Source organism: Schistocerca cancellata, chromosome 7, assembly GCF_023864275.1.
Source record: "Schistocerca cancellata isolate TAMUIC-IGC-003103 chromosome 7, iqSchCanc2.1, whole genome shotgun sequence".
Taxonomy (NCBI): domain Eukaryota; kingdom Metazoa; phylum Arthropoda; class Insecta; order Orthoptera; family Acrididae; genus Schistocerca; species Schistocerca cancellata.
Window position 1 is genome coordinate 383,039,505 of NC_064632.1, and position 13,370 is coordinate 383,052,874.

Genomic DNA, 13,370 nt, shown 5'->3' on the forward strand with positions numbered 1-13,370 from the left:
GCTTGGAGCTCCGGAATACAGTGAGATACCCGGTATTTTTTTCCCTTCATTACAGGATAAAACGAAATCATATTCACCACAATTAAAAAATTATTTGTATCGATCACGTGGAGGAAAACTAGCAAAGATTATGAAATTTTTCAGGGCAGCAACTACAAGTTACGTTAAATTAGAGTGTATGCAAGTAAGCATTGGGACATGGCCAGCTAGAGGAGAAAAACAAGTAAGTGGAGCAAAACACTGATATTAGCCGCCGGCAGCAGCGGCTGTGTTGTTTGTCTAGCAGCGCTGCAGGTACATTCGCAGAAATGGGTGTTGTGCCAGGGCAGTTGGTGCACCGCGTGCCGTCGGGGGCAAACAGCGGCGGCAGGAAAAACACGGTAAGTAGCCGGTGCTGGTGCGGGGGCGGACCGCGGTCGGCTGCAGCCCGCGTAAACAGGGAGGTGCGCGCGCATCCCGCCGACCACGCCGCGGCCGCCGGCAGCCCCGCGAGCCACCAGTGCGTCTGCAGACGCCGCCGACGCCGACGCCGACGCGAGGGCCGAGCCAGTGGCTGCGAACGTCTGCCATGACTCCGTCTCGCCGCTCGCCACCGATAGCTGCGGGCCAGGGCCGGCTGTACGTCTGAGGAATCCAACCAGTGGTGGCAGACATGCGGCGAAACGTTGCCGTCTACGCGCTGCAAGTCCTAGCGACGCTGTTTGCCTTACAAGGTATGACCTGCGTCACGGTGAACCTACATCTTCACGTACACCCTGAAAGCGTGTGGTACCTTGTGTGCTGCGTCGGTCGCGAATGGTGAGCAGGCGGAAGCCATGGTTGTTGGTACGCCTCCTCCTGAGCTCGAATCTCTCGATTTTACCTTAAGGGGGTTAGGACGTGAAACGGACCGACTTGGAGCAGGAGAGGCACCACAGGACATTTTAATTCTCACTGTCTATACTTTTACAAATAAATTCATAAAACTTTGTCAGCACGACCAGGAAGCATTCAGGATGCACACTCATAGCAGAGGAAGTTCAAAAACATAACAAAACAAATTTTTTTTACATGTGAAATTTCATCATTTTTTCACTTGGTATTAGCTGCATTTGTTGCTGTAGGTGCACTTTTCTTCATAAGTAAGAGAGATTCTTCGATGAATTTTTGAGAGCATACAAACAATACTTACAGGTGTAGGAAACTCTAGAATTTCCCAAATCTATTAAAAACTGTGGTAAAAAATTGAGATAATTAACTATAAAATTCGAGTTTTCTCTAAACACGAAGTTTAAAACGTAACAGCCCATTCATTTTTCCATAGATTAAATAAATTCTAGAGTTTCATACACCTGCAAGTATGTTTTGTAAGCTATGCAAAATTCATCGAAGAATCTCTCTTACTTATGAAGAGAAGTATACCTATAGCAACAAATGCAGCCAACAGTAAGTGAAAAAATCATGAAATTTCACATTTAAAAAATATTATTTTTTCGTGTTTTTGAACTTCCACTGCTATGAGTGTGAATCCCGAATCCTTCTTGGTCATGCTGTCAAAGTTTTATGAATTTCTTTGTAAAAGTATAGACAGTGCAAATTAAAATGTCCTGTGGTGCCTCTCCTTCTCGAAGTCGGCCCGTTTGACGTCCTACCCCCCTTAAAGTCTATTCTACTCAATCAGCCTATAATAGAAGCGATCTTCAAGATTCTTTGGAAAAAAATCTTTTTTCACATTATTTACTGATTCCCGGACAACATTTTGTAATTTTTGTAAGGAAATTCAGTCATCTTTAAGTCCCCTATCCGATGAGTTTCTGTGGCTAAAATGAGACGTGACCATGACGGAAACCGTGCAACCTGAAAATCATATCTTAGTCAAATAAGAAACAGTTTTCTTAATCTATAGTATAGTGTACACGGATTAACAGCACAGCGTTTTGGAAATTTGGCAGAATAATAAAATGGAGGACATTTGAAACAAAGATGTAATTCTGTCGTGCTTATTTGTCGCATTTTTTGCAATAACTAATGAACAGATTAAACTAAGAAATTGCCTATTACTCCTTTCGGACATATTCGAGGAATAATTAAACCAAATTTCAGAAAGGTATCTTTATTGCTGTATCCCCAACCCCTTGCGTCAGCTTGAGATACATTGTTATCAAAAACAACTATCTTGTTCCAAACGTCCGCCATTTTATTGTTTTGTCAAATTACAAAAACACTGTGCTATTAATCCGTGCACAATACCGTATAGATTAAGAAAATTGTATGTTTCTTTAATTTCAGATTTGATTTGCAGACTGTAGGACTTCTGCCATGGACACACCTCACTTTGGACATAGCAAATTTAACTCGTCCATTTAGGTGCTTAATGATGGCTGTTGTTTTTTTCTTTTTTTAAAAAAAAAAGCCTTCAGAAAATGCAGTCCAAGAATCACTAAACAATGTGAAGAAAGATTTACTTTTAGTTTCCTTAGTTTTTCCAAAAAAAGTCGTAAAAGTTGCTTATATTATATGCTGGCCAAAGAGAATGGACCGTTAATGGTCTATCGCAAGACGTACTGACACGTTTAGGAACACACTCTCGCAAAGTTGAAATCAACGTGTGCTCAACATCTCTCTTCCAAAGTCTGCCACTGGAGTTAGATTAAAATCTGTTTGACGCTTCGCGCTGACTAAACGAGCCGGCGACAAAAAGCGCTGTTCGTCTCTTCTCCATTTCTTTTATCGGTCTCAGATTGAGGTGCAAAATTCGAGTACCGTTCGAATGAGGGTTTTGTAATTTCGTGGGTGGACTACACTTCCGTTCTTCCAATGACTCTCAGTCTCGCATATGCCTTTGCTAGGATTAGTTTCATATTTTTGTTTCTTTTTAAATCGCTCCATTCGATACTCCCAGACATTTAGTGGATGTGACTGCATTCAGTATTTGTTCGGCAATCTTGTAACTATACAGCAACCGGTCTTTCCATCCATTTACGCTCTACACGTTACATTCATTTAACTGAGCGTCAATTGCCAATCTACATCCACACACATATTCCGTCAGCAACAGTACGGTCATGGAGGACTGTACCCTGTACCACTAGTGCTCATTCCCATGCTCCACTCCAAAACACAGCGAGGAAGAAACGACTGTCTTTACGCCTCTGTGTGAGCCCTAATTTCTCGTATCTTATCTGCGTGGTCCTTACGCGAAATTATGTCAGCGGCAGAAGAATCACTACGCAGTCAGCTTCAAATACTCATTTCCTAAATTTTCTCAGTAGTAGTCCTCGAAATGAACGTCACCTCTCCTCTAAGGATCCCCATTTCAGCTCTCTAAAGATCGCCGTAAAACTTGCATCTTCCTCGAACCTACAGCTAACAAATCTAGCTGCCTGTCTCTGAACTGTTTTTCCTCTTCCTTTAATCCGACATGGTGCGGATCCCAAACACTCGAGCAGTACTCAAGAATAGGTCGCACTAGCGTCCCATATACGGTCCCCTTTACTTACGAACCACATTTTCCTAAAATTCTCCCAGTTAACCGAAGTCTACCATTCACCTTCCCTACCACAGTCCTCATATGGTCGCTCCAATCCGTACACCTCAGCAGGTGTTCCTGCTTTCCGCTACAGCTACAACGCTGCAGGATTGCTAGTTCTCTGCTCCTCATGGAGCTACTGACATTATCCAGTGCGTCAGTGCCCAATCATTCTAAGAATATTACCCCTGAGAGCATTGAGATGCTAGCTAGTGCCCACACCTCCTCCCTCCCTCACTCCTGGCCTCAACCATAGTTACCATTAGTACCTATCTGTTCTTCAGAATGAAAAAGAATTTTCTTTAAACATCTTCATTTTTCAAATGTTGAAAGATATATGATATTAGTTTTTGTAGGTGATTTATTAAGCTTCGAACAAATGAGTCAAGGACACAACTGGAACTGCTCATTCCTAGCGACATTTTTGTATACAATGATAAAGCAATTTTCAGCCCTTCGCAAGTGCTACCTACAATTCCGCCTCAGAAAAAAAAGCTAAGTATCCAACTCTACTTAAAAACAAGATTGAGCACCACACCTCTCCATAGCGACACTTAATTCACCCGCACCTTGTAACCCCTATTAAAATCAATCAAGTTAAAATGTTTGTGCTATACTTACTGTTTATAAACCACTTTATTGCAGGACTCTTTTCTTCTAAACTGACAAAAATTGAAAGACTTCAGCCTAATAAAGCTTTGTTCATTACCAATACCACTAATAATTATAATACGGCAGAGTGGTAGCCATTAGATAGGTACTGTTGTGTTGTGCTGCCAGTTCGGTTATCTCTTGCGAAGTGAACAATGAAGCAATTTCTGGTCCATTGCAGATACTATCTAGACCTCGATGAGGGAATTTTAGTGAAATATTTAATAATATGTGACGTATTGGTCTCAATTTTACTGTCAAAGATGCATGGGGCGAAGTACAAACTATGTGGGTAACGGCTGGACTTTGTGAGGAAGATGATGATCACACATTTGTTTCTGTCGAATTTAGTCAAAAGCATTCGAATGAACATCTGGGCTCTCGCGTGCGGCATGATCTTTACATGTCTTTGCTTTTATGTGACAATCTCTTTGCTTTGCCCACTCTTAGTATGCCTCCACTTGACTAATTGCCTACTTGGCCGCGTGAACGTGCTATTGTGTAAAGTCTTGTGTGTCATGTTATGTTCGCCATACAGAAGGAGTCCGTCATCTAGTGGAATAAAATGTATGAGTTTCTTTTACCTGAATCTGTCTAATAAAGTGCACAGTAATAAGTTTACCAGTGTCCTCAATAATAGTTGTTTACCAGCGATATCCACATGTGTAGAAATCTCAACAGCTTCAGAAGCTGTAACCTCCATCATATTGCATCACGCTTTAATGCTACAATCTTGAAAAAATCGCACTACACTAATCAAAAGATTTAAACTTTTTTATGCATTTGGTTTGTAAATGGGTGGATTTAACTAATATTTTGTGCTGAATTCGTGGTGAAATCAGTTTTTCCTTGATACTCAGCAGAATCAAAAACAGTAATGGCAAACTCTGACAGAATTAAAACAGGTAGGAAATACGTACTTTAGTACTCAATACTATTTAATGTTTATATGTGGACATGGTGCCAACATGAGGTTTACATTAGTTACATTTTCAACTTTATCGTTCTTTGGCATTCTAAAAATGTGACAACGGTGCTCTTCTTTGTCTGCTGTTTCATCGCAATGTGCTATATAATGTGAACTATTTGTGAGGAATCTCCATTCCTTACTGTCCTACGTGTCAGACAAGAGCAAGCAGTTAATAACCTATCTTGACGCCAATGTAGATTTTTGAAAGGATTCTGGTAGGAAAAATAATATGGAAACCTTATTTGGATCCCACAATTTGGTCTCAGTAATTAACTTTCCTACTCGGAAGGATAAAGACTGAAGGACCCTAACTGATAATGTTTCCTTTGATGAATCGTAAAGTAAGAAAATATCTGTTTACCAAGCAACAAATGCTCTATCTGATTTGACGCACAGTTAGTTAGGATAAATAATATAGCGCCTTGCAGTATGGATACTTCTCAGTGGAAATCAGTTAGAATAATTAATAACTCCAGGAAAAATGCTTTTAAGAAAAGTTTACAGGTGATGACCTGGCATGTAATTTACAGTGAACCAAATGCTGACATAATATTTAGTCTATCCCATGATAAATTCATATCATTACTTGAAAATACCATAAGCTAGTCAGAAAGGACACTAAACAACCAGGTAAAAAGTCATTGATCACAAGAGGGATCACAGCAGTTTGAGAAAGAAAAAGGAAAATTATTTTTTGCAAGAAGAAGTAGGAATACTGCAGTAGCTGCCACACTATAAAAAATACTCAAAATTACTAACAAAGGTTATTAAAAAATTAAAGAACATGCACATAATGTCAGAAATCAGTAATCCCGACAAAATACTTACAGAATATGGAATGTAGTGAAGTGAGAGATAGGACAGCCAGCCACAGACAACACAACACCACTACTGTACTGAATGGAAGGGCTATAAATGGTGAGCCACCAAGTAGCAAATGCATTTAATAATCATTTCTTAAACATTGTGGAAAGCATACAGACAAACAGTTCACGAGCAAAGTAACAGAATATGTTGAAAATGTAACTTTCATAAAATTCAGTCATATGAATGTATCACCAACATCTCCCACTGAAATTAAGAAACTTCCACATTCTCTCAAAAATAAAAGATCATCTGGTTTTGATGGTGTTTCCAATAGAGTACTAAAATTTTGTTCCCAAGTAATATGCCCAGTCTATCCTGAAATATGTAATGTATCACTAACTCAAGACTTTTTCCAGAAAGACTGAAACATGCCAGTGTTAAGTCCCTCTTTCAGAACAGATAAGAGTGATGTCAATAATTACCGATCTGTTTCGTTGCTGATATTGTTCTCCAAAATTTGTGGGAAGGTAATGTATTTTAGCATAGCATAGTATCTCACTTTAGCAACTATAGTAGACTTGGCAAATCACGGCATGTGCTTCAAAAGGGTTGCTCATTGAGAATACCATTTACAAGCGTTAAATAATAAAACAGCAACAGCTGGTATTTTTCGTTACCTCTCTAAGGCATTTGACTTTGTGAATCACATTATTCTCCTAGATGTATTAGTATTTTATAGGACTGATGGCATAACGAAACAACGGATAATGTCACATCTAACCAAAAGAATGCAGGAAGTTGTACCTAGTAATTCAAGCAATACAGTCCAGGGACATATTTCTGATTGGGAAGAAGTCACGCATGGGGTTCCCTCAGGTTCATTCTTAGGTCCACTACTGTTTCTCGTATATGTAAACAATCTTCCTTCTAGTATCCAACAATAAAAATTAGTTTTTTTTTTTTTTGTAAGATGACACTAGTATTGTAATCAATTCAAGCATACATACAGAAACAGAAGAGACCTTAAGCCAACTTCTTAAAAGCATCATTGACTGGTTTTGTGCGAATAGTCTCATCCTCAATTTTAAAGAGACGCAACATACTCACTTCTGCACTCCTGGAGGTACTACACCAGTGATAAGTGTAACACATGGTGAGAAATTACAAACAGGGTGGAAGCTTCTAAATTCTTAGCAGTCCAAATTGATAAGAATTTAAATTGGAAAATTACACATTTAGGAACACTTAAAACAACATTTGCGCTGAGAATCATTGCAAAACTTGGGTAGAAACAAATCAGTACGTTAACATATTTTGCTCATTTCCATTCAATAATGTCATATGGAATAATGTTCTGGGGTAACTCATCTTTAAGAAAGAAAGTCTTCATCGCGAAAAAACGTGCTGTGAGTGTAATACGTGGTCCTCACCCACGATCATCTTGAAGACGTCTGTTTAATGAGTTTGGCATTCTGACTACTACTTCACAGTATATATTTTATTCCCTCATTAAGTTTGTTATAAACAACGCACTACAAGTCAAGAGGAATAATAAGGTACATAATTACAATACCAGAAGGAAAAATCACGTTCTTTATTCAGCATTAAGGTTGTTTTTTAGCACTGCTATGGGTGCACAACACTGCAACAAAAATTTTTTATCCTTTACCCATTGATATAAAATGTCTGACAGACAGCAAAGTAAAACTTTCTAAAGAACTGAGAAAGCTTCTCCTTGACAAATCCTTCTGTTCCATAGAAGAATTTCTATTATTGTACGGTGTAAAAGGTGATGGGTAGGAATTACTCACATCTGCATGTATTTTTGTAAAAAAAATTAGAAATGTTCGGAATATAACGATATGTACAAATAAATTTGCAATGTGAATGTATAATGACTTGTTCCACATCATTACGATCTATTGTTCAAAATGATCCGCGGAACATGTTACTAACTATCGCTCTCCCTAACAAGAACACAGAAGTAGTCACTCATCATCTGAAGGTCCCAGTGACTTTGATAAAAGTGCTCCATCACACGGACGTATTGTTGGAAGCTTTCATCCTGCTCACCGTTTAAGGCCCCCAATTTTTCGGAAAAAAATCAAGGTATAAATATAAAAAGTGGATTTTAATCAGCAGTCTAAACCCCATATTTTTGCAGTTTTCGAACCCATAATTCATAATGGAAACATAATTACCATCTCTTTTGTTGCCAAGAAATGTTTTCAAATTGCTTTCAAAGATAACCAGTTGCTAATTCGATGTATGTGAGGCTGGTATCAATGGGATCTTCCATCAGCTCTCTCATTTGCGCTCCAACAAAAATGCCTTACGTCATCTTTGCTTCATTCAATTTAGGAAACTTTTTTTTTCAAAAGATTTAAGTAAAAATCTCAAAAACATAAAAAAAACCTTACGTTCTAGAACATTTTGAAAAGCAGATTCATATTCTGTACATCAGAATACGTAAGGACAAAGTGATACATCACATACTAAATGCAAAATGACTGTTGAGTAGTGTTAATGATAACTTATGTAAGAAGTACTACAGTTTTACGAAGTAGTGATACTAGCAATGATCTTTTAAAAATAATTTATTTTTGTGACCGAAACACAATCTAAACCTTTTGTTTTTACCTCTGAGAAAATTTCATTACCCCAGGTTGGGAACCACTGCACTACGTCATTTACGTATATAGTGAATATTAAAAACCCTGTAACACACCCTTGTCCTTTTTATGTCTGAAGATTTCTCTCCGTTCAGAATGGCATGCTGTGTTCTGGTTGTCAGGAATTCTTCCGTAGAATCACAAAACAGGTCCGATATTACGTTCGCCAGTATTTGTTCAATAGGCGACCTTGCGGAAATTTAGGGACACAGCATCAACCTGAGCGACGGTATTATTACCTTCTCGATGACGCACAGAGCGAATTGGGTTTCACACGATCGTTACTTAGTCGACGTTGATACCTACAGAGAAGATTTTCACTTTCAGAAAGGTCATAACATACAACAATAATACTTGCTCCAAAATTCGATAACAAACTGACAGCGATATAGGCCTAGTTGCCTACGTCTGTTGCATGACTGATCAAGAAAATGTGAATGAGCTCAGCACCAATCACCAGGAACGCTTCACACCTGCATCGCCTTACTTACTTTCAGGTGTATGAAACTCCAGAATTTTCCAAATCTATTAAAAACTCTGGTAAAAATTAAGATAATTAACTATAAATTTGAGTTTTTTCTAAATATGAGGTTTAAAATGTAACAGCTCATTCATTTTTTCATAAATTAAATAAATTCTAGAGATTTATACACCTCTAAGTATGGTTCGTATGCTGTACAAAATTCATCGAAGAATCTCTCTTACTTATGAAGAAAAGTCTACCTATAACAACAAATGCAGCCAACAGTAGGCGAAAAAAATGATGAAATGTCACATGCAAAAAAAAAATTATTTTGCTGTTTTTCTGAACTTCCACTGCTATGAGTGTGAATTCTGAATCCTTCCTGCTCATGCTAACAAAGTTTTCTGAATTTATTTGTAAAATTATAGACAATGGAAATTAAAATGTCCTGTGGTGGCTCTCCTGCTCCAAGTCAGCCCGTTTGACCTCCTACCCCCCTTGTGCCGCGAAAGGTGGACACGCCCCATTTTAGTGTCTACTAGTACTTCTCTGGATACTTTTGATTATATAGAGCATAGAGGAAAACAGTAACTTTCTTACTGAATATGGGATGATTGTATAAAATTATTTAATAGACTCTGCGACTGTCTACAAGGGTGCCTTTTAAGCTTTTATAAAAACTATAAAAACAAAAATCTTTTTTGGTAAAAGCAGTTTTATTCCTTCTCAGAATATTTGCCATTAAAAAGTATGCGCTTTTTCGTGCGTCCTAACCTATTCTCTAAACATCTCTTTCACACTCATGTTGGTACAGTATCTAAAAAACAAGTTTTGGAAGGATTCAAAATTCAACAGATAGTTCAAGTGAAGAAAATCGTTACCCAAGAATTTTCCGATTTACATTTGGGAACAAAAAAAGTCGTTTAACGACGCTTCAGGTAAATGCGGGAAGTGAGAGATTGTTTTCGTGCGTCAAACACTCAATTGTTTGACGTGCTTTGTAGCAGCTGGCATTCTCGTGACTTTTTGTTGTTAATCGTTATTTCTTCGATGACTTGTCACAAAAAAATTGTTGTACACGATTCAGAATCAACTGCCCCTTGATTCTCTAAAGAAATGGTCGTGGCATGCCCAGCACAATCAAAGAAAGAAGCACTTGTTTTCTTGGGAGGGCTTGGAGAAAAATGTCACTTTTATTGGATCCCGTTCATGTAGGAACAGTTAAACAACTGAATGTCACTTGGTTTCCGGCTTGTGTGGATACGTCCAACTTATATCTCCAGGTACGAATTTTTATACGGATTTTACATTTCCTCAGTCAAATCTTTTGAACATTGTTTTACAAGAACTGACATGAGTTTCTTTCTGAGTTTAGGTGAAATCGGGTGGAATTTAATGGGCTGCAGCGGATGTCTTTTTTTAGTAACATGCACGCATTGACTTACTTCCCGCAGTCGTCTGCTATCACGAGTCATTCCGCAACCAACCGTCACATCTATTTTAATTGTTTAACCTTATCAGCCCTGAGATGAGATTTTATGAATAAAAAACTTATGTTGTTGTCAATGCATTATTCTGAAGCAAAATAAGACTAAAATACTAAATTTAAAAAATTGGTGTGATTTACCAAACTATCAGGGTGTGTTAAAAGTGTAACTATCTACGTTATAAAGTGACTGAAATATGTGCAGTACTTATCTTATTGTCATAAAACATAACATTAAGCGGCCCCTATACGACGAATAGTAGTGCACAATAATACTGTGAATTATTAGCAACATTCTCCCTTGAATACTCAATTATATTACCAATTATATTGTCAATAATATTATGGTCCGAAATGTTGGACGATAAACATGTTGCTGCTATGATAACTGCTTTCCTTTGCTGCAAGAAGAAGAAAAGTAAATGAAAAATTGGTTCAAGGAGCATGAATGATCACTCACGAAAATTTGTTGACGGAATTGAGGTTCCACGAAAAAAATATATTATCATAGCTTTTTTTTTGTTGATGGTCCAATGTCTGAAATGGCGTCCCCACAGATGGACACCTATACACCCGTCATCAAAAAACCAAATACTGCAATGACCGACGCAGTTCCGCCAATTCAGCGTTTATCTATTACACTACGATATCTTCCGAAGACTTGAAATTCACAACTACAGTTTCACCTTACAGTGTCTGAGATACAGTTATGACACGTTTCTTCGCGTAGTAATGTACACAGACATAAATATCTGTACATTTTACCCCTTAATTTTGCATTACTTAATTTTTTTCAGTGTTTCCCTTCATGATCGTACCCTACATTTTCTGAGCAACAAATCGTATGATTCATCATTCTTAACTTTTTTTTCCCTTTTTGCACTCATCTGCCCTACCGTATTCCGACAATGATATGCACATTTCGATGCACTCCAGTAATAACACTCCGTCTTGTTTTGAACTAGTTTTCCGCACAACAACAAACATAATCTAACCCAAACCAACCTCCTTGGTTTGTGTTGTAGCAGACGGCACAATATTTCCAGTCAGCGCAGTATATTTCCAGAGTTCTCAATATTATTGCGCAACTTCTTCATCGACTCCTAGACGGCCAAGATTAGCATGCTTCTGGGAAATATTAGCAATATTATATGCATCGTCTAGAGGCCGCTCAAACACCTTGCAAATGCGGAAACAGTGCAAATGAAATGTAAAAATGTAGCTCGTTGCCGAATGCAGACACAGTGCCACAAGAAAACGATTTATATCTCTATATTGTTGTGATTAGATAAATAATAACTTAATCGATACTGTAGAGTCTATTAGAATGTTACGACACCGTATTCTAGTCCAAAATTGCTAAAAGCACACAGCTGTTATCTCTATTTCTTGAAGACTTGCGACAATATGATGAACAGCTTCCTTCTTGAAGATGCTACCACCTGTTAGGAACATGCAGAAACGAAAAAAGTGACGCACACAAAGTACATGGTTTAAAATGTATGCTGCAATCAGGCACAACGTGTTTGGTTTGTTTCCCGATCTAGAAAAAAATAAAAAGCCGAGGTAGCGCGTACGCTATAAGCCTGAGGAGCATCATAGCTCGCATCACTATTCTTTATTTAACCTTTACTTTTAACTATGATACCCTGTGATACGTTATTTTAATATTTTATTCAAATAAGTAGTATGAGTGAGAGACATCGTACCTGTTGTGAATGTGCATAACAGTCGTTAATATATGGCTCTGTGCGGTTCTAACCTTTTTTTTTACTTTTTTTAGAAGAATAGACTATTTGGAGTACACTTTACTTCAATCGTAAAAATATCCTACATTTATAGCGAGTACACACGGAGACGGTAACAAAATAGCAGAGTTACGGTACTGCATTTTCGTATTTGTCAAAGGATACCGCTCTATAATGGTAAATCACGTGCCGAGCTCTTCAATTGCCTTGCGCACAGCAACAATTATGGCAACCTTTACGAAATTCGTCAAAGACGAAACACGACCACGAAAAACTTCTGTAAATCAATAATGTAATTTTTTAGGAAGGTGATTACCAGCTGTTGAATGAAGCGAAGGAACTAGAAATGATAAATTTCAGTACCATATCTCAGTAGCGCCAACCAGCGGTTGGTTATGAAAGCTTAAAATGCAGCCCTCGTACAGCACAGTAAGGTTGCCGGCCGTTATTCGTGCCGTTACCCCACCTTGGGTCTGCGAGGGTAAGACGGAGCCTCTTATTACCTGTCGAGTGCAAATGTCAGCTTCACCTTTGCGAGAAGCATTCCGCAGCGTCGCCACGAGCTTCCGCCGGACGAGCCAATTTCAGCGCCAGGCGATTCACTCAGCGCGACGGAAGATTATCCTCTAGACCGCGTACAGGGATCACGTCTGCGATACGGGGTGACCCGTGTCTCGAGAATAAACTTAATAGTTGACGATCAGCGTCGCAGGACGACGGAAAGAGCACGGAGGTTCCGCGGCGCAGTATCCGGAGCGGAGATTGCCAAAACGTCTATATCAATACTGTCTGAAACGGACATCTGGTCTCAACTGCAGGTTGCCTATTGAAAGGCTTACACGGAAAACAAATATTTTATTTTCAATATTTCTTGCAATTATTGGCCGAATTTAAAAATATAAAATTACGAGGGTCAATCCAGAAGAAATGCACACTATTTTTTTTTTAAATCAGTCTTTTATTCTACAGGTTTGAAAGTTTTACAGTTGTAGATACATCCTTTAGAAACAATATTTTCGTTTCTGCACATAATTTCCATCCCTCTCAACTACTTTACGCCATCTT

The 13,370-nt window shown here is 38.4% G+C and overlaps 1 protein-coding gene across 1 annotated transcript in view; it reads left to right on the forward strand.

The window, feature by feature from the left end:
- The first annotated feature begins 480 nt into the window (after positions 1 to 480).
- LOC126092182 (uncharacterized) overlaps positions 481 to 13,370 on the forward strand; it is a 183,779-nt gene continuing 170,889 nt past the window's right edge. The window contains exon 1 of the mRNA XM_049907658.1: positions 481 to 713. Coding sequence (XP_049763615.1) covers positions 653 to 713 — 61 coding nt within the window. The 5' untranslated portion in view covers positions 481 to 652. The remainder of the gene's footprint in view (positions 714 to 13,370) is intronic.